At 61.2% G+C, this 21235-nt stretch overlaps 1 protein-coding gene across 14 annotated transcripts in view; it reads left to right on the forward strand.

Annotated features, from left to right (window-relative positions):
* The window catches only part of CASZ1 (castor zinc finger 1), a 156884-nt gene that overhangs the window by 120472 nt on the left and 15177 nt on the right, over nt 1-21235 (forward strand). For 10 of the 14 annotated variants that reach the window (XM_033843382.2, XM_033843391.2, XM_033843420.2 and 7 more), the window contains 7 exons: nt 8417-8893; nt 11813-12647; nt 14051-14119; nt 16042-16132; nt 16694-16978; nt 17925-18097; nt 18355-19202. In XM_033843382.2, coding sequence (XP_033699273.1) covers nt 8417-8893; nt 11813-12647; nt 14051-14119; nt 16042-16132; nt 16694-16978; nt 17925-18097; nt 18355-19202 — 2778 coding nt within the window. The remainder of the gene's footprint in view (nt 1-8416; nt 8894-11812; nt 12648-14050; nt 14120-16041; nt 16133-16693; nt 16979-17924; nt 18098-18354; nt 19203-21235) is intronic. The other 4 variants (XM_033843414.2, XM_033843445.2, XM_033843364.2 and 1 more) reach the window with 3 other exon arrangements.

A 21235-nucleotide genomic window follows, 5' to 3' on the forward strand; every position in this document is an offset into this window, starting at 1 on the left:
GCATCTCAGGTGAGCACACTGATGTCCGGGGCAGGGATGTGACTGGCTTAAAGTGGGAGGTTTTTTTAGAGGGCGGCCAAGTTCCTAATGTCAGTTTGTCTTATTTGGAAGCTGCCAAAGTCCAGCCGCCCAGGCGTGGCCTCAGCGGGCCGGGCGCTGTCCCGCAGTGGCAGGGAAGGGCCCACCTGGGAACCAGGACCATCCCCCTCAGCCCTGGGACAGGGCTCACCCCTCAGGCCCCTCCACCTACCCCCCAGCCCTCTCAGGAGGAGGGTGTACGAGGTGAAGGGGACATGGAAATAAGGATTGTCCCCAAGTCTGGGCACGGACCCTCTTCCTCACAAGGGCTTGGCTCCGTCTCAGGGCGGTAGGGGCTCGAGTCCAGGGTTGGGGTGATGGTGGCCAGGCCACCCCCTCTCGCTCTGGTGCCCCCGATCCTTTACACCCAGAGGTACTCCTGCCCCAGACCCACTTGCAAGGCAGGTGACCCCTGGAGAGGGAGCCTTTCCCCAGCACCCGTGGGTCTCCTGCACGGACCCCAGGCCATCTGGGCCCAGTTTCCTACTTCATCTTCATTTGGTCCCTCTGTCTGACCATCCATCCACAGAGCTGAGCTTCTGCTCCGCGACAGCACTGGGTGGCAGAAATGACGAGTCCTGTGCTTGCCCTCAAGGGCCCACGCCTGTCTGGGGTTAGCGAAGGGGTGTCGGGGGAGAGCACGACCCAGGGGGCCTGGCCCCTGCCCAAGGCCGGGTGCTCCCAGGGCTCCGTCTGGTCCCTCCTCTCCCTCTTTGGCTGCATCCCACGAGGGCCCCTCCGCGCCTCCTTCCGGGCAGGGCCAGAGGTTCAGGGTCCCGCTCCCTCACGCTGGAGACGGCAGCAGCCCCCCAGATGGCAGCGGCAGCGTGGGCCACGAATCGCTGAGGTTTTCCTTTTCCGAGCAGCGCGTTTCCCTAAATTGTCTTTGACTGCGTGCATGGGTAATGAAAGTTTATGCCCTTGTTAGAAGGACAGGCGGCCAGTTCCAGTTAGAACTGGGGCTCTCTGCCGGCCAGCCTCCCCTCCAGCCCCCTCCCCCGAAGGAGAGAGAGCGCGAGCACAAGTGTGCGTGCGCGCACACCCCCCTCCCTGGTGGATAAGAAGGCTGTTAGGGGATGGGAGAGGGGACGGGGGAAAAAAGAAAAAAAATTTTCCGTATTTGTGTAAGTTGCTTTAAAAGCATTTTATCATGTCATAAAAAAGGGAAAGTACTCTCAGAAATTGATCCTCTCCGCCAGCCCATTGGACAGAAGGACGTTGGGATGTTAATGGCCATCCTGCTCCAGGGTGGCTTATTAAAAAATTTATACATAAATGCTTAAAATTGCATAAATTATTTAAAAAAAAACCAACAAAGTGAGCAATCTGAATTCCCTCTTTTCCTCCCCTTCGCTCGGTCTCCCTGCTGTGTCCCCCCTTTTCCAGCCCCTCATTGCGGACCTCTCGGTCCCGCGCCCCATCCGCTCCCCAGGGTGTCCCCCCTTTCCTCCGCTTCCCACTACACCCCCAACACCGTCCGCCCTGCCCTCCTCCGGGGTTTCCCTGCCTCACCCACAAATTAGTGAAACAGCCAGCCCACCACCGAACACTCACATGCACACGCACTAATAAAAGCACCACTAATAATGGCCCAAATCGCGGAATTAAATATTAAGGCCAGAGGAGGCGGACGTGGAGCGGAGCTGCCGCCACCGTAGCCGAACTTGGAGCTGATGAGTGTGTCTCTCGCAGGCGTGGAATGTCACCCACACATCCTGGAGACTGGAGTGGGGAGTTTTATGATGGTTTTTCATTGATTTGTTTCCCCAGCGCAGCTGCCGACCTCTATTGAGGGACAAACATAATCAGCACTGACGCAAATTAGATGGTTATTCGTTTTGAAAATTGACAGAAAAACAATAAAAAAGATGAAATGCTCCCAAATCAATAGATATAATGAAATTCAAATAATCCGAGAGATGAGGTCTCCATGGCAACTGATAATGTGGAAAAGAAAACAATTTAATAAAGGACAGACACACTTTGAAAACAGATTGGGCCCAGGGAGGGGGGCGGGCTGGCGGGCGGAGGGCTGGAGCGCGGCTGGCGAGTGAAGGATCACTGTCCGTCCCAAGGACACCCGCCATAATTAAGCGAGGCTTTCGGCCCCAGAAAGTGCAGATTCAGGTTTTAATACACAAAATTATTTCAGGAGCAGTGAATCGGAAAGTCGTTTGTAATGACCTTCCTGAGAGGCCCGGGCGCAGGGCATGTTGGAGGCTGGGCGGCCGGCCGGCTGAGTTATGGCATATTTGTGTTTTTATAGTGCGGAGGGGAGGGGGTGGGGGGGAGGGGGGGGAGAAGGTTAAACAGTATTTACAGCTCAGTTGTTTTCAGAGAGGAAAGAGAAATAGAGTTCATGGGGAGATGCAGTGGGCAGGCGGGCGGGTGAGCCGGGGAGGCCTCGGGGCGAGGCAGGAGAGGAGGTGGGCCTGGGCAGGTCTGCCACCCTCGGGCTGCCTGGCCTGGCCTTGGGGACCCCCAGGGGGATGCCAGGAGAGGCCGAGGGGCACCCAGGAGTGGCCTCTCCACCCCAGTTCCTAGTGGGGCCTTCTAGGACCAGGGCCTCTCTGGGGACGGGGTGAGAGCCTGTGTCCAAGCTCTGTGTGCCTCCAGCCATACCCACTCGAAGAGAAGGTGAGGCATTCCTGAGGCCGCTGCGGAAAGGTCGCCTTGCCTGGGCACCTCCAGGGCTCTGCACACAGCCGGGTGCTCCTCTGGACGGCGGTGCCCTACTGGAGTCCTGTGCTGTGTGTCTGGGGTGCGCCCAGCCTTGGGCACGGCGGGCGAGGACCTGTCAGCGGCCTGCAGCTGACAGCCTCCCTGCCCCGTCCTTGGGCTCCACCTCCCTGCCCCCGGCGCACAGAAGGGGAAAGCCTGGTCCCTTGGGGTTTGGCAGAGGCAGGGGCCACAGAAGGGGAGGGGACCCTGCAGAGCCCCCTCGCCGCCCTCCAGAGCTGCTTGCCTGGGCAGGGCTGCTCAGGCACGGAGAGCCCGGCCCCGGGGGTTCACCCCTCCCTCAGGCTGTGTCCCCTTCAGGCTGCAGGAGCCAGATTTGTGCGTTGTTATCATGACACACACAGCACAGCCGGTTTCCGGGCCGCTCTTCGTGTGCACGTGTGAGTATAATATGATCGTACAAATACAGAGACGCCCGAGCGTGTGTGCGTGCGCACGGTCTGCGTGTGCGTGTGCGTGTGTGTGTGTTTTAAATCTCCCCGGGGCGGTAACTCTTCTTTTCTCCCCTTCCTGTTTGGCTGTGACCTGGGGGAGATTGATGGCCAGCCTGTGCGGTGGATGCTAACAGTTCCTCTGATTTATAGAGTTACTTACGCTAAGTGAGGCCACTTAGACGCGTCTGGATAGTAAACCTTTTAACTGGACTAAAAAATCATAATAAATAAATAAACAAAGTGGGGCGAGGAGGGCCCCCAGCGGCTGGGCCCCCCGCTTCCTGACTTGGAGCTGTTGGGGACCAGGGGACCCAGCTGAGAGCCCTGAGGGGCAGTGGCCACTCCTCCCACCTGCAAAAACCAGGCATGGGATCGGGCCCAAGAGGGAAGGACACCCTTCTGCTCGGGGACAGGTCCTGGCTGGGGAGATGGGGTGGGAGCTGTTAAGATGGAGATGGGCTGTGTGGAGGGGGAGGGGGAGGGGGGCCCTGAGGGAGCTCGTGGGGAGCAGGGCCGGAGCAGATGTCTCTAGGAACCCTTCCTTGCTTCCCAGACTCGCTGCTCCCGTGGCACCGAGGCTTTTCCCCACAGTGATCACGCTTGTAATGACTTGAACGTCTGCCCCCTCGTCTAAACTGAACAGTCCGTCATGGCAGGAGCCGGGACAGTCCGCCTGCTCGTTTCATATCCTCAGAATTCAGCCCAGAGCCTGAACATAGGCGCAGCACCCCAGCACTGGGGCTTGTGGCCTGTCAGGTTCAAGTTCTTAGGGGCTGCAGGGAAGCTCCAACATTGCTGCCACCCTCGCTGGGAGGCTGTGGGAGGTATGTGTGGGGTCTCAGATGGTGAGACATCGGAGCCCAGCGGGAGTCCGGCTCTGGCACACTCTCTGGGTGACCGTGACCGTTGACAACCTCTGTGAGCTCCGCTTTCTCACCCGGAAACAGGGATAGGACAGCGGCCGTACGGGGATGCTGGGGGACCACTGAGGCGATGCTCTGAGTTGCCCAGCACTGGGCAACTTTAAATAGCTGGCTCAGAGGGTGCCAGCTGCCATGTTGCTCTAGGCAGTGTGGGCCAGGGCGGCCACCAGAGTGACCCAGCGGTGCCCACGGCCCCCGAGCCGCCTGGCAGCAGGCAGGAGGGCCCAGACCACCCCAACCCGAGGGGACGGGTGCCTGGCCCCTGCCTCACCACTTCTTGATATACAGCGGGCATTAGGCTGCCCAAAGGGGACACTGCATCCTTAGGAAGAAATATGTCCTCATTTTTCTTAAACACCGTTTCCACTGAGTGAAATGTTTAGAAGGGACACGCAGGGAGAACTTTATTTCCTACCAGGGAGTTCAGAGCCACCAGGCAGAGCCCATAAAGCACCCGGAGCCTGGTAGCTGACAGTCCGCCCGGCCCCAAAACACATTACTCACTGGTGGGGAGGGGCTGCCAGGCCTGCCCAGCCCCTGGGGACTAACCCCCACCCCCAAGGCAGGACAAGTGACTCTGAGGTACCCAGCCATGGGCAGTGGGCACTGGAGCCTCTGGTCCCCTTGAGCCTGGGCTGCCCAGGGCAGGGGAGGACCTGGCCCTGACCAGGCGAGGAAGTGGCCGTTCCAGCCACCCCCGTAGTCCCCAGGGATCAGGGATGAGGGGCCCAGGTGCACTACAGGAGCGCCCCCCCCCTCGGAACTGGCAGGAGCCCCGGCCTTCCCCAGCCTTTGGAGGGAGTGATGAGATTCCTGCCATAGCGGCCCTTCTCCCGAGGCCCTCCCTTCATTCGATTTCTGAAGCTGGCTCATTTACATATTTATAAATATCAGTAAATTATTTATTGTAGCAATCTGCTGCACCATTTTACCCATCACAGTTAACACTTTAGGGGGCTACGTGTTATGGGAACCGGGAGTGAGGGTGAGGAGGAGGTGGGCAGGGAGGCCTGGGACTTCCTGGAGCCTTTGTGGGGACATGGTGGCGGCCCCGCACCTTGCTGTGCCCTGACCTTCATGAGCTCGGGCTCTGGAGTGTCTTCACGGCTCCAGGATCAGTCTCCTCCTCTGTCAAATGGGACGACGACAGTACCTGCCTCACGGGATCATAGTGAGAGGTCGTGAGCTAGCGTCCAACAGGTGCAGGGACAGTCCAGTTCTCGCCCCTCCCTTTCTCCACCCTGAGCAGGACCCACTCAGCTTGGAGACAGAGCTGCCTGCCTGCTGGGGGCTTGTTGCGTTTGGAGCCCTGGGAGGGGAGGCTCAGACTGTGGGAGCCGGCGAGGGGCCATTTGTTGCTGAGTAGGCAGCCTGCCCGCGGCCCAGCCCTCCAGCCTCTCCTGTCCCCTCCGCCTCTTCTGGGCCAGGTGTGGTTTCCTGGTCTAGGGGTCTCGTGCCCAGATGTGGCACCGCACTTGCCTGTTTGTCCCCTCCCAGGGCTCAGCTGCCTTTCCCCAGGTCCTTGACTGTCAGGCCCTGTGCTTGGCACAGACAAGCACCCTCTCTCATCTTACAGTCCTGCAGCCCTTTTCACGGGGAGAAAGCTCAACCAGGGCCCAGGGCTAGCGAGGGGCCGGAGCCAGGCCGTGAACTCACGACTGTCTGACCCCAAAAGCCAGGCCATACCGTGGTGCTGTGCCACCTCCCAGGGCTCGCCCTGGCCCACCCGGCATCACTGGGGCCCAAGGCAGGAGGCTGGGGGAGCCCTGGGCTGGCTGCCTGCGTGCCGATACTGACCCACTCCTCTCCCCAGGCCTGGCTGGGATCCCTGCAGCCGCCCCGCCCCTCGCCTCCTCTCTGGAGCCCGGCCCTGGGTGAGCAGTACGGCAGCCCCCGCGCCTTCCCACCCTCCGGCCCAAGCCTGCCTCCTGGGCAGTATTGTTCCCAGAGGAAGTGTCCAGTGTAAATAGAGCAGCGGGCAGGCTGGTGGCGGGAAGGAGATGAAAGGGGCAGTGACAGGGCCGGGGACGGATGGCTTCCTCCCATTGAGGCCTGGCCACGGCGTTTATATTTTAGGGAAGAAAGTCAAGGGAATGTTTACATGGACGGGAGCCTGGGGTCAGACCACGAGGGGGGTAGTCTGCAGGTCCCAGGGCCCTGATGGAGGGGGAGGGGAGAAGGCCCCAAGGGTGGGCCGGAAGACGGGCGGGCAGGCACCTTGGACCTCAGCTCTTACACACACACCCCAGCTCGCAGCCCCAGACTCACACGCATCTGCACTTTGGAGTAAGGCCTGCTTCTGCCTCCTGCCCTGCACCCCAGGCCCACACCCCTTCTCCACCGCCACCCCTGGGACCAGCAGTAGAGTCAGAGGGAGGGCAACATCTGGAAGGCAGGTGGGCTGGGGCAGAGCAGCAGCTGGAGGGCAGGTGTAGGGGGCATGGGCGGAGCAAAGGGGCCTGCGGGCGGGGGGTGGGCCCTGGGTGCACAGCTGCATCGCAGCTGGCGGGGGCCCGTGAGGGACTGAGGCAGGCACACAGCCGAGATCAGGAGCGGGTGGGCGGGGCTGGGTGGGCCCAAGTGCCAGCAGGCTCCAGGATGGGTGGGGGCCCAGGGAGGGGGTGTCACCAGCAGCAAGTGCAGCCCTGGGAGCTTCTGCTTCCCTCTTCCTTGGGATAAATATTTATAGATTCATTTGCCGTCTGCCATACACACTTGGCTACTTACCTCCCGGTAAAAATAGAGCAGGCTCCCCACTCCCACCCTTCCCTTCTCCACCAGGGCCGGGGACAAAGGGGGCCAGGTGAGGCCAGCTCCCCATAGGCCTGCTGGCGGAAACTCGGTGTCACGGAACCTGGCGGCTGGCCCTGAGGCCGGGTGGGATGGCACGATGAGGGGCCCCATCGCTGAGCTGTGAGAAGGAACCCATGATGATGCTTGGAGTTTTGGGTGTGGGCAGCACAGACTTGGAGATGCGGACAAACGTGGGTAGAGTGGGCATCCAGCTAGGGGTGAGGGTGGGGCCCGGCAGAGCCAGGGCTGCAGGACTGGGGGAGCTGGGCTGGGCTGGGCTGGGATCCCTGGGCAGCTGGCTTCGAGTCAAGGGTCTGGGGCAGCTGGGCATCGTCCGTATCGGGGGGCAGCCATCTGTGTGTACAAGCCAAGTCTGCTTGTAGATGAGGTCCTGGCACAGGCGTGGCCGTCCCCGTCTGAGTAAGCCTCTCAGTGCGTTCCAGGCGTGTGGGTTTTTAGGGTCTCGATCCATTATAGTGAAGCCCCTTCTGACCATGGATCTGGGAGCAGAGTCCCCTTGCTCAGCCTTCTGACCTGTGTGGAGACTCGGCCATGCCCACCCTCTATTGAGGGCCGCACGGAGGAGCCCTGCCTTGGGAGCATTCAGTGGGGCTCCCTGTGCACAGAGGGGGTGTAAGCCATGACTGTCTGCCATGGCCGCCGCCCGCCCCTGGTACCCCCTCGGGGTCTGGCGCACAGTAGGAGCTCACTGCGTGGATGGGTGGACAGACAGGATATACAAATAAACAGGTGGAGGTGTGTCCACTTCTGTTGGCCTTTGTGGCGGGTCCCAGGCTGTATGGTTAGCGGTCTTGCCATTTACCCCCCAGGACCCTGGGTGCCCCCGCTCAGCAGCCGTGAGGGAGGTGGCTAGCGCTGGGGCAGCCTAGTTAACAGTTCCCGGCCAGTTGCGTTGGGCTGTCGTGTTGAGGGATTAGGCCCCGTAACTGCAGCCTCTGGGCTTCCTGCTGGGGTTCTGAGGAATCCCAACCTGTCCCAGCTTCTCAGGGCTGGAAAGTGGGCCTCGTGGGACCAGCCAGGCCTTCCAGGGCAGCAGGAGCTGGCCGAGGCGGAGAAGGCGGAGCCAGGTCCTGTGGCATGTCTGTCCTGCCTCCTGGGGCCAAACAAGGGGAGGAAATGCTTCCAGAAGCCAGGTGCTGGGAAGAAGACTGCCCCTTGCGTTTAAAGAGTCATTCGTTCATTCATTCGTTTGCTCGTTTACAGAATATTCCTGAACCCCCTAGTATGCGCCAGGCTCTGAGGATAGAGCTCACGGTCTAGTGAGGGGACAAACACACCCTGGCCTTGGGACGGGGCGGTGGAACTGTCACTGGGGAGAGAGAGACCTCTGGCTTGGGGGATGCGGGGGCAGGGCATCCGCCCCGGCTGTCGAGGTGGGTGACCAGGCCTGGCACACACGCCTCTGACCCTTCTCCTCCATCCCTGCAGCTGAAGGCACCCGGTGCCCCGACCCGCCTGCAGGCAAGCCCGCGATGGCGGCCAAACGCAAAGGCGGCCTGAAGCTCAACGCCATCTGCGCCAAGCTGAGCCGCCAGGTGGTGGTGGAGAAGGGAGCGGAGGCCGAGGACAGCCCACTGCGGCCCCGGGACAAAGTGCGCAGTGGCCCTGAGGCGGGGGTGGCCCGGGCCCCCCGCAGCGAAGAGGACAAGAGGCGGGCGGTGATCGAGAAGTGGGTGAACGGGGAATACAGCGAGGAGCCGGCACCCACTCCCGTGCTGGGGCGGACTGCCCGGGAGGGTCTGGAGCTGCCACCCGAGGGCGTCTACATGGTGCAGCCCCAGGGCTGCAGCGACGAGGAAGACCACGGCGAGGAGCCCCCCAAGGATGGCGGCGTCGTGGAGGAGAAGGACTCGGACGGGGCAGCCTCCAAGGATGATCGTGGCCCCAGTGCCAAGCAGGCTTCAGGTGGGTGTCTAAGCCCCGGACGGGACATAACCCCACGAGGAGGGCGGCCCGGCGGGGAAGGAGTGGTGTGTGTGTCCACAGAGCGTGCCCTCTTCTCTCAGGGGCAGCAGGGGTGAGGAGGGAAGGGCCTGAGAAGGCAGCTTCCCAGACGTGTGAGCCGGGCTGGGGTGGGCTGCCGAACACACAGTGGGTCTTCAGGAAGCAGTGGATGGACGGATGGACTGGTGGACAGGTTGACGGATGGATGGAGGGATGGATGGACGGACGGCGTGTGGGTAGACGACTGTCCACACGCACCTGCATAGGGAGGAGCCTCTTGGGGGGCGCAGTACCTGGACGTGCATGTGGGGAGCGACACCCAGCCGGCACATCCCGTTACACCCACCTGCCCCAGACGCGGTCCCCTGGCTGACGTCTCTCCCACGAGATGGCTAAGAGCTGGCCTTTCTGGTGTCTGCTTGGCCTTAGATGAGGAGCTCCTTCTGCTCTGGGGAGGGAGGGTGTCTCTGCTAGGACGGGAACTCTGGGCCTGGGGTCTTTTTTCAGCTCCCCAGCCTCATTCCCAGGCTGTGCCTGGTGTCCCGAGCCTTCCCTTCCCGCTTCCCGATCCCCTTCCCCTGAAGCGAGGGGCGCATCTCCTCCCCACGCGGGGAGCCCTGCGCAGCCACATAATTATGCATATAAGATATAAACAGAGCTGTTTAATTATCCTTCGCCACATCAGTGACAGAGTAATTAACAAACATTGCAAGATCAATGAGGAAAAGTGTGACCTTCAGTTTCCTCTGATAGGAAAAGCCCTTGCCGTTCCCAGACGCAAGGTGATTGCGCTGGGCCTGAGGAGAGGGGAGGGACAGGGACAAGGGCCACTGTCCCTTCAGCGCCCCAGCACCTCCCGGGGGAGCAGAGAGCTAGGATGGCAGGAGGCAGGGCTAGACCTGCCAGTGGCCTCGTGGCTGCAGGCCTCGCCCCTCGGGTTTGAGGCCCAGTGGGACTGCAGGGTGACACCCAGGGCGGCCTGCTCAGCCCGGGCACTGGAGCCAGGCAGCCGGAGCCCAGGCTGCCCACCATGGGCTTGGGAATGCAGGCCTCTGGGCTGCCCCTGGGACCCCTGCCTGGCCCCCTCCCTGCTCTAAGCCGCCTGCCCTTCAGAGCCTTCTGTTTCTCTGCCATATATAGTGAGGGCTCAGCTGCCTCCAGCTATTTTTAGCCCCTTTCCCCGGTCCCTGAGCCACTGAATCTAGCAGCCAGGGCCCACTCCTCCCAGACTGGGTCCCCAGCCCCAAGTAGCTTGAGGTCAGGACAGCAGCCCACCGGCCACCCCGCCCAGAGGAACAGCTGTCCGTCGGTTCCTTGAGTCGCTCTGCCCACCTTGTGTGCCAGGTGCTGCCCATGACTGTCCTGTCTCCGCACCTGGCGCGTCCCGGTCCCCGCAGGACTACCCTCCTGCCTGTCCTCCCAGGAGCTCAGAGGCTCTTTCTACATGCTGCTAGCTTCTCTCTTGTGCCAGAGCCCAGCCCCGCTCTCAGAGCACTTCCAGGTGTGGTTGGGAGGAAAGCCCTCCTCGGCTGCCCTGCTGGGTCCTGGTCCTCCCACCCCTGCTTCGGCCACGCCTTCCCCAGCCTGGGGTCCTGCCGCTCTGTGTGCCTGGGTGTGCAGGCTCAGACATGAGTGGCGAGAACACGCATGTGCCCTGGGGCCCAGGTGAGTCCCACCCCCCTGTGTGCACCCACTTCTGATTCAGGGGGTAGCACATAGTCGGTGTTCAGCGAGTGTTCTGTGCAGGAATGCGTGTGCTGGGGAGTCGCAGGCCTATTGTGGAGGAAGGAGTTCATCTCCAGTGAACAGCGCCAGGCAGAACAGGGTCGTCTTGCCCCTGCCATCCTGAGACTCCTCTTGGGGAGCTGACTGTGGAGTTCGGAGTGGTTTGTGTGCACATGTGTGTGTGTGGGCGGGGAAGGTCGCTAGGGCTGCGAGCTTGAGTGTGCACGCGTGCGTGCATGTCCCTGTGGGGAGGTTGCTTCGGGGGATTCTCCGTGTGCCCCACTGTGGGCACAGTGGGGCGATAGATGGGCCAGACTCAGCCACTGCCTCTACGGCCTTGACTCTCCTCGGTGGCCCACCCTCGTGCGTGAGCACAGGTGACCAGAAGGTGGCAGGGAGGTTTGAAGGACTCTCTACGTCATAAGTCTTGGCTGGGGTGGGCGGGCCCTGAGGGAGTCTGAGTGAACACATCCGCAGGCTCTCTGCCCGTCGGCCCTGTTGTCTGGGGCCATCAGCAGCCTGGGGGGCCGGGAAGGACCAAGAGGACAGGTCCTGAGGAGGCTTGGGGCGAGCCTCTCATCCTCCCAGGGATAAGGGGCCTGTGTGTCCATTTGTGGGGGCCAGGGAGGGTCCTCCAGGCAGGCTCAGCCAGGCCTACCCCGACCCCATCCCCAGTGGCTCCGTCAGCCCCTGGCGTCCCTCCTGACTGCCCAGCCCCTGGCTCACAGCCCTACCTGTCCCCAGCCCCCATTCCCACCCCCACCCTGGGAGGCAGGTTGGGATCTGGCCTTACTTCCAGTAAAATGACTTCTCCTTCATATTAGGCCAAGGCAGGAGAGCGGAGACATTTATGAAACTTTGTTTAATGTACTGAAAAGCCATCGGCCAGAACATTTAGGAAATTGATTTTCCTGGCATTGATGAACTCGTTTTATTTTACCCCAGTATTAATTACTTTTTTTTTAAACAAATTAATTTAAGAGTCGTAAAACCTAACAAGTGAGCCAAGTGTCCATTGATCATGTCCCGCCCCACCCTTCCCCAGGCCGGCCCCCTCCCTCTGTGGGCAGGGCGGCGGTGGGGAGGGGGCGGGTCCTGTCCCTGGGCTACCCTGCTCCCTCCCAGAGGTGACGGCCCCTCTCCTCCCTGCCATAGGAGAGGCCTCCTCGCTGCGGGACTACGCGGCCTCCACCATGACCGAGTTCCTTGGCATGTTTGGCTATGATGACCAGAACACGAGGGACGAGCTGGCCGGGAAGATCAGCTTCGAGAAGCTGCATGCGGGCTCCACGCCAGAGGCGGCCACCTCCTCCGCGCTGCCCGCCTCCGAGGACGCCCTCAGCAAGCGGGTGCGGTTCTCCAAGTATGAGGAGTACATCCGCAAGCTCAAGGCCGGCGAGCAGCTGTCCTGGCCGGCCCACGGTACCACAGCCGAGGGGCGGGCCAGCAAGGAGGCCCTGGGCTCCCTGCCTGGCCTGCGGCTGCCCAGTAGCACCGCGCACCTGGAGACCAAGGCCACCATCCTGCCCCTGCCCTCACACAGCAGTGTCCCCATGCAGGGCCTGGTGGCCCGTGCCTCCAAGTACGACTTCTTCATCCAGAAACTGAAGACGGGTGAGAACCTGCGGCCCCAGAACGGGAGCGCCTACAAGAAGCCGTCTAAGTACGACCTGGAGAACGTCAAGTACCTGCACCTCTTCAAACCCGGGGAGGGCAGCCCCGACATGGGAGGGGCCATCGCCTTCAAGACGGGCAAGGTGGGGCGCCCCTCCAAGTACGACGTCCGGGCCATCCAGAAGCCGGGCCCCGCCAAGGTTCCGCCCACCCCCAGCCTGGCTCCTGCACCCCTCGCCAGCGTGCCCACTGCTCCCAGTGCCCCCGGGCCAGGCCCTGAGCCACCTGCCTCCCTGCCTTTCAACACTCCCGAGTACCTGAAGTCAACCTTCTCCAAAACAGACTCCATCACCACGGGGACCGTCTCCACTGTCAAGTAAGGCGTGCACCACCCTCACTGCCAGCCCTGCACCCGGGACTGGAGTGGCCCGGAGGCCCACTTCCTGCCTCCGAAGCTCACACTTATGGACACACACACCCACACCTTATGCACATCCACCGTGCACCCAGATTCTCACACACATGCTTCCGCACACGCGTGCACGCACACACACACGCGCACACGCTCCTCTGCCTACATAATCGCTCAGGCTCAGTTCATGCACCCGCACACTATACATCTTGCTGTGCGCACACACGCTCTCACAGCGGGTACAGGCACACCTTGTTTTATTGCGCTTCGAAGATATTGCGTATTTTTACAGATTGAAGGTTTGTGGCAACCCTGCACTGTCGGATGACGGTCAGCAGTTTTTAGCAATAAAGCGTTTTTTATTTAAGGCATATGCATTGCTTTTTCAGACATAATGCTATTACACACTTAACAGACTACAGTGTAGTGTAAACGTAACTTTTCTATGCTCTGGGAAACCAAAAAAAATTCGTGTGACTCGCTTTATTGCGATATTCACTTTATGGCGGTGGTCTGGAAGTGAACCTGCAGTATCTCCAGGGTCTGCCTGTACTTCTGTGCACGTGCTCATCTGCTAACACACATGCCACAGGCTACTGTAACCCCCATGTGCCCATGACAGGCTTTCTCTGCCTGCCACCGTGAGGGCCAGTTTCCGGCTTATGGTTGGCTGGGAAAGCCCTACTCTGGGCTGGGGTTTCTGGGTTCCAGGCTGGTGGCCAGGGCTCCCAGGCTCAGAGCCTGCGCCATGGGGAAGGCAGCGAGAGAAGGTAGGAGGCTGGGGTGGGGTGGGCACACCCAGCGCAAAGCCCTAGACCATGGCAAAATAACTGATGGATCAATGTGGGGGGCTGAGTGAGACCCTTCCCCTCAGCCATCCCTCCTGGAGGCGGGTCCAGAAACCTGGGAGTAGATCTAGGGAGCTGCCCTCGGCGTCGGGGAGGCCTTTCCGACCACCCAGCCACACTTGCTTGGTGCTGTTCCTGCACTTTCCCCTGGCGCCCTCCCCCGTGGTACCTGGTACCCCTCTTCAGCCAGCAGCATCCTGACTCTCTGTGTGCAAGGCGGCCAGGCCCCAGCTTCCCAGGCTTCCTATGCTGTTGGACTCTAGGTCAGATCCACGCCCAAGGTAGGGCCCTCCAGCCCTGCCAGCTGAAGACGGCCCAGCCCTTGCCAAAGGTGGGCTAATTGAACCTGTGCTAGTTTTCTGCCTAAGGACTTTTCCAGTCCCACCCTAAGCGCCCAGAACACTACACAGTGAGCAGAGAAGGGCCAGGGCCCCAGGGCAGGGAGCTGCCCCCAGACGCTCTTGGGGCGTGAGGCCACCTCGTCTGCTAATCAGCTGTGCCCTGTGTGTCTCTCACCAGGAACGGATTGCCCACAGATAAACCAGCTGTCACTGAAGATGTAAACATTTACCAGAAATATATTGCCAGGTAGGCCCCTGGGGAGGAGACTGCCATGGAGAGAAGGTGGGTGGGGGCAGGAATGCCTGGGGACCATGGGACCATACGTCCATGTGACCACTAGTACCAAGGTGCCTGCTGCCTCCCCGCCCCCATGCATTCCTGCTTCCAAACCCTCCCCAGGCCTGCCCTCTGCCCCGTCTCAGAGCCCCCGCCCCCTTGATGTGGTCCAGGCCACATGCCCTTAAGCAGCTTGTACCCCAGGCAGGACTGGGGTACCTGAAAGGGCCCTAAGGCAGGGCCTGGCCACAGGTGAGTGTAGGTCCCCCCCTCCACAGCTCACTGTGGGCTTCCCTGGTGGCGCAGTGGTTAAGAATCCGCCCGCCAATGCAGGGGGCAAGGGTTCAAGCCCTGGTCCTGGAAGATCCCACATGCCGCGGAGCAACTAAGCCCACGCGCCACAACTACTGAGCCTGCACTCTAGAGCCCGTGCTCCGCAACAAGAGAAGCCACCGCAATGAGAAGCCCGCGCACCACAACAGAGTAGCCCCCGCTCACCACAACTAGAGAAAGCCCGTGTGCAGCAACGAAGACCCAACACAGCAAAAAATAAATAAATTCAATAAATGAATAAATAAATAAATAAATTTTTAAAAATTTTTTAAAAAGGCTCCACTTGGGGCCGGGTGGGGGGGGTGGCAGGCGGGATTGCAGGCCCCTGTGGAACGGTTGGGGATGAGAAGAGATGTGGGCAGGTGGCCTCAGTGTGCTTCCCCTTACCACCTGACTCCAGACCTGCCCCTTTACATCCTCAAGGCAGTGGGATTGGCAGGTGAAGAACCTTCAGATTCCCCCACCCACCCCACTCAGGCCCCCCGGCACCCAGCCCCTGGGGATGCAGCGCGAGGCCGGGGATGTGCCCTGGCAGCCGTCTTTCTGTTGATCTCCCATAGTTTTTGCTGTCGCTCTGTGTCTCCCTCCCCTGTCCCTCCCTGTCTTTTCAGCTTTGCTCTGCTCTCTTTATTATTATTATTACCATTATTATTAGTGCCTCAGCAGATGGCCCTTTTGGCAGCTTCAATATTTATTTGCAAGAGGTTCTCCCCTCATGAGGGGCTTCCCTCCCGCAGCCCCACACCACGCGCAGCACAGTGGGGCAGGCGGGCTGAGCCCACCACCTTGTCCACAGTTGTCACGGGGCGCTGTCCCCGGTGGCCATCGTCCAGGCTGTGAGACCCCCGCCCTGGCAGCATTGGGGCCTGGAGAAGGCCTGGGGTACTCTGGGAGGGCAGGTGGTGGCCAGGCAGCACGGGGCTCCTGGCTGCAGAGTTGGCCGGAGAGCGCGCTCCCTGCCACGGGAAGCCAAACAGATGCTGCGCTTTAAAAATTCATAACTCGTGGACTGTTTCAAGTGTCAGGAAAGCCCAGAACAGAGAGAGCCCTTTAACACCTCTTAGCAACAGAGCCCTGGGCTGGCGCAGCTGGAGTCCCCAGCACCTGGCCCAGCACTGAGTCAGGGGTGGGCGGGCAGCACCTGCAGAAACGGCAGCTGGGCCACCTTGGGGGCTCATGCCTTCAGCATCCCATCCCATCCCACCCCAGGGCTCTTCCCCTGACCCTGCTCTGGCTTCTGGCTTGGCCTAAATTCCTCCTCCCATCTTGGTGCCAGGCCTCTGTGCCCCACCTGGCACTCCCTCCCGGGGCAGATAAGGCTGGCTCTGCAGCTCAGTGGGTCTGGGATTCCCAGCGGCCCCGTCACTCGCCCTAGCCTTCTCAGCCTCTGCTCCTTCACCCCAGCAGACCACCTCTGCCCCTCCACATGTCCACCCAGGGCCCCTGAACCGCAACAGCAGTTCCCTGGATCAGGGGCACGGACTCTGCTCAGCCGCTCAGGCCGAGGGCCCTGGAGCTGGTATCCAGAGAGGCCTGAGCCCACCCCTTCTTCCCTGCAGGTTCTCAGGCAGTCAGCACTGTGGCCACATCCACTGCGCCTACCAGTACCGCGAGCACTACCACTGCCTCGACCCCGAGTGCAACTACCAGGTATGTCCCACGGGCACCAGTCCTGCTCCTGCGGGCTGGCACAGCAGTGGAGGGGCGTCTTGAAAGCAGGACGAGGTTACTCGGTTCTGCTTGGGCCACCTGCATTTGACTGGGGCAGGCAGAGAGCCCAGAAAAGCTCCCAGCCTGCTCTTGTTCCCAGATCACTGCCCACGGGCTTCTACCTTATCTAATCGAGTCTTCCCAGTGTCCTTAAGAGGCTGGTATCACTGCCCCATTTTATAGATGGTTGTGTTGAGGTTCAGGCAGATCGGCCCTTACGTTCAAAGCCACCCTCCGGCAGGTGCAGAGCAGGTGAGCGAGAGGCGGGACGTGGGTGTGGGTGTTCTGCATGAGGCCACTGCCTCTGCCTCCCCAGGGAGCCCAGCTGGGCAGAGCCCACAGGTGGCAGTAGACAGAACGAGGTGTCACCTATCAGAGCTCCTCCCTGAGAGGCCTGGCCCGATTTATCTTCTCTGCTTCTGGGCCTGCTGACGGGGAGACGACGGGGAGGTCAGGGAAGGGTCTGTGGCTCTGGAACCTTTGGAACTGTTCCCTCCAAAGTCCAGGGTGCTGGCCTTGGGGCAGTCTGGGCTGCCTCGACCCAACAGGATGATTTGTAAGGAGACCGGCGGGCCCTGGGGCCAGGCCCAGCCTCCTGCCCACCAGGCCCTCTCCCGGCAGAGGTTCACGAGCAAGCAGGACGTGATCCGGCACTACAACATGCACAAGAAGCGGGACAACTCCCTGCAGCACGGCTTCATGCGCTTCAGCCCACTGGACGACTGCAGCGTCTACTACCACGGCTGCCACCTCAACGGGAAGAGCACCCACTACCACTGCATGCAGGTGCCCCGCCCTCCCCCTCCCCCACCCCCAGAGGCAGGCCTGCCTCCGGCAGGGCCCCTCCCTTTGTCCCTTCCCAGGGCTGGACGGCCAGAGGAGAGAGGCCCAGGGGCTCAGGCTTGGGCAGTGTCCGGTGGGCCAGGGTGGGGCCTTCCCCATGGCCATACTTGGTGCGGGTGAAATTCAGCGAGCTGTTTATACAGACCGACATTTTTCAGCCTTTAACACCAAGAGCAGCATTGCAAATGGTTCCTGAGGAGGTTTTTGTTTAATTCTTTGTTTTAATGCCACGCAGAGTCTGGGCTTTTTCAAGGTGTCAGGTCTGGGGGGGAGCGACTTTCGTTTGCAAATAGCAGCCCTGCGCCTCCCCCGGTATTTGTCAGGGGGTTGTTATGGCCTCCGTGAAACAACCTGGGCCAGGAGGAGAGGGGGGCTCGCTCTCTGGGCTCTGAGATGGTGCAGACACTGGCACGGTCCAGCCCTCAAGAGTGTTCAGATTCCACTGGTTTTTACTCAATATGGCAACGTTGCCTGCCTTGGCCCAGCCAGGGTGGGGTAGGGAAGGCCCTGTGCCAGAAACTGTTCGCCAAACGAGTCCCCGGCCTACAGGTGACCGCCAGGCCCCGGGGTCCAGCCCTGCTCACCCCCGGGGGCTTTAGACGTAGAGCCACAGACGGGGGACCCCCCAAGCCACCTCCTGCAGGATGGGACTCCCACGCCTGTGTGGGGACGTATCCCGGGCTCTCTATGAGGACGACCCACACCCAGCATGGGCCAGGCCCTGGGGGCCTGAGGGGTCGTCCTACCTTAACCTCGGTGCCCCCAGTCGGACGTTTACAGGGGCCGAAGCTCCCCCGGGCAGGCTCAGCTGCGCCCAGCAGCACAGCCGCTCTGACTTCGCCAGGGTGCCTGGCCTCAGCTCCCCTGACTGCCGCTCTGGCCCCTGCAGGTGGGCTGTAACAAGGTGTACACGAGCACGTCGGACGTGATGACCCACGAGAACTTCCATAAGAAGAACACCCAGCTCATCAACGACGGCTTCCAGCGCTTCCGAGCCACTGAGGACTGTGGCACGGCCGACTGCCAGTTCTACGGGCAGAAGACCACGCACTTCCACTGCAGGTGAGCGGGAGGCAGCCAGGGAGGCCTCCTGGCCCGGGGAGGGACGGCAGGCAGGGCACCAGGCCCGTGGGTGGCTCGGGGCCCCACCTCCTCAGGGGTGTAGGGACAGGAGCAGAGGGCTGCTCGGAGGCCCCGCCTTAGTTTCTGGCCTGGTCTTCCATCCAGAGGCCCATCCCTCCCAGGGCCACCGTGGGAGCAGGGCAGGGCCTCCCCCTGGCCCCGTGAGGCCCCATGACAGCCTCCCGATGTCCTGCCAGGCGCCCCGGCTGCACGTTCACCTTTAAGAACAAGTGTGACATCGAGAAGCACAAGAGCTACCACATCAAGGACGACGCCTACGCCAAGGATGGCTTCAAGAAGTTCTACAAGTACGAGGAGTGCAAGTACGAGGGCTGTGTGTACAGCAAGGCCACCAACCACTTCCACTGCATCCGCGCCGGCTGCGGCTTCACCTTCACCTCCACCAGCCAGATGACCTCCCACAAGCGCAAGCACGAGCGCCGGCACATCCGCGCCTCGGGTTCGGGCGTGCTGGGGCTGCCGCCCTCGCTGCTGGGCGCCAAGGACACGGAGCACGAGGAGTCCAGCAACGACGACCTGGTTGACTTCTCTGCCCTGAGCAGCAAGAACTCCAGCCTCAGCGCCTCCCCCACCAGCCAGCAGTCCTCCGCCTCCCTGGTCACCGCCACTGCCACCTCCGAGGCTGGGCCCAGTGCCACCAAGCCTCCCAACAGCAAGATCTCGGGGCTGCTGGCCCAGGGCCTGCCTGGTTCCATCCCCCTGGCGCTGGCCCTCTCCAGCTCGGGCCTGCCCAGCGCTGCGCCCTACTTCCCCATCCTTCCGGGCCGGGGCAGCACCTCCCTGCCTGTGGGTGCCCCCGGCCTCATGGGTACCATGTCGTCAGGGACGGCAGCCTCAGTAACCCCCGACACACCTGCTCTGGCTGCCTCGGGAGCTGGCGACTCGGCCGCAGCGGCAGCTGCCTCTGTCCCGGTGCCCCCTGCCTCCATCATGGAGAGGATCTCTGCGAGCAAGGGCCTCATCTCGCCCATGATGGCCAGGCTGGCTGCGGCCGCCCTCAAGCCCTCTGCCACCTTTGACCCAGGTGAGCAGGCTGGGCCCTGCCTGGGAAGCGAGCACCTCTCCAACCCCAGGAGCTCTCTGGCCTCGGTGCGGAGCCGAGCAGCGGGTGTTTGTTTGGCAGGAGTGTCTTCTGTTCCCTGCCCCCGAGACCCCTGCCCCCTTCTTTGCCTGGTCTCTGCCTCCGTCCTCTTTATTTCCTATTCGGGGCCCCTCTTTCTGGCCCACCCGCCCCAGGCAACTCATGTTTCTGTTTTTTTCATCTGTGAAGGGGAAGCAGTAGTCCCGGCCTCACGGGGTACCTGTGCATCCCGGGGCAACAGCTGGCTCCCCCAACCCTACCATGTCACCCTGGACTAGTAGGGGCTCCCGCTAGTCCAGCCCCTAGTGGGAGCAGTCCTGGAGTCCCAGGCTTCCCTGGGACCTCTTCCAGGTGACTGGGAGGCCATGTGAGTCCAGCCAAGTGGCAGGGTGACCGCAGTACAGGGATGCTCAGGGGATTCGTGCCTGGACAGCCCGTCAAGGCCAAGGATGCCCTCCCAGGGTCTCCCTGTCCATCAGCGCTTTCCAGTCGCACTTTCTGTGGTAGTGGGAACGTGCTGTTCCGCACCGTCCAGTATGGTAGCCACTGGTCACATGGCTGTTGAGTGCTTGAAATTGGCGAGCGTGACCCAGGACTTGGATTTCAACTGGAATTTCTTTCACTTGAGCCAGACCCGTCCGCTGGCGGCCATGTCAGAGCCGCCAAGTCACATCTGTGTCCCTCCTCTGGCTCATCGTGGAGAGAGGTTCTCCTTTCTCCCAAGTTTTCTGCTCTTGAAAAAATTTTTTACTCTTTTTCTCCGGATTTTTTTTGGCTTTTCTGTTTCCCTCACTTCTCTCCCTCTGTTTTCCCCCATCCGGGTAATTAGCATCAGTCAAATCCTTTAGAAGAGTTCGGCTCACATCTGGGACGTGGCTCCCTTCCTTCCTTCCTTCCTTCCTTCCTTCCTTCCTTCATTCATTCATTCATCAACCACTGGTGCTCACTGAGGGCAGCTTGCTGGTGGGCCAGGCACCAAGCCAGTGCTGGGGACACGGCAGGGAAGAAGACAGACAAACTCCTGCCTTGTGGAGCTGATGGAACAGTGTGGGGCATAGTCTGTCCCCAAGTATACCCCCTGGGAGGTGGCCAGGTCGAGACTTGGACCTCAACAGCTGGCTTCTGAGCCCGGGCACCCTGCTCCTCTGTGAGACTGTCTTGAAACCCGCCAAGACTGAGGGTCCCTGCAGCCCACCCAGGGCTCTGCGCAGTGCCCCCAGAGAGACCAGTGCTTGGCAGGAGGGTCAGAGCCCTGTTTCCCTAGGGACCCTGGGCAAGTGGCTTTGGGGAGCTCCTGGAATGTGGACTCTGAATTCTGAAAACTGAATATCATGTTCCCAGTGGGACGCTCCTATCAGCTGTGACCCACCTTCCACTCCAAGTGTGGGTGTCAGGCCTGACTGCCCGGGGCCGCGCGCCTCCGGCGAGGTGCCTGCAGGCTGGGGCCACGCTGGGCTCCGTGGCCAGACTGTCAAGTACTTTCTTTTCTTTAGAAACAGCTCCTTCCCCGAAAAGAAAGGTCAAGTGAAGGGAAGGGGGCCATTTCCCTTTATTTTTTAATAAAATGCCACTTGCTCTCTGTGAAGCAGCTCTCCATCAGCTGCAGCGCCTTGGGGCAGATTAATATTTCAGTCACTTGGGGATTGTGGGGAAAGGCTTGGTGGACATGTTCCTGTCAGCAACTTCTTTTGCCCTGTTCTGCTTGGCCTCCCGAATCCTCTGCCCGCTCAGCTCCAGCCTTTCCCCGCCATGCCTACACCCCGCCAGCTTCCCCCACCCACCCCATCCAGCCCAGCCTGGCCAGGGTGGGCCTCATATCCCTGCCCTGGACAGCTTGACGGGCGAGGTCACATAGTTTGAACCGCTCTGATTGGCTGTCAGCTCCCATAGCCCTGACACAGCAGATGCCCCTCCTGGGCATGCTCAGTGGAAGGCAGGGTTGTCGCCCCGGCAACAGTGGGGACGGGACCTGCGGA

The sequence above is a fragment of the Tursiops truncatus genome, chromosome 1, assembly GCF_011762595.2.
Source record: "Tursiops truncatus isolate mTurTru1 chromosome 1, mTurTru1.mat.Y, whole genome shotgun sequence".
In the NCBI taxonomy this organism is placed as follows: domain Eukaryota; kingdom Metazoa; phylum Chordata; class Mammalia; order Artiodactyla; family Delphinidae; genus Tursiops; species Tursiops truncatus.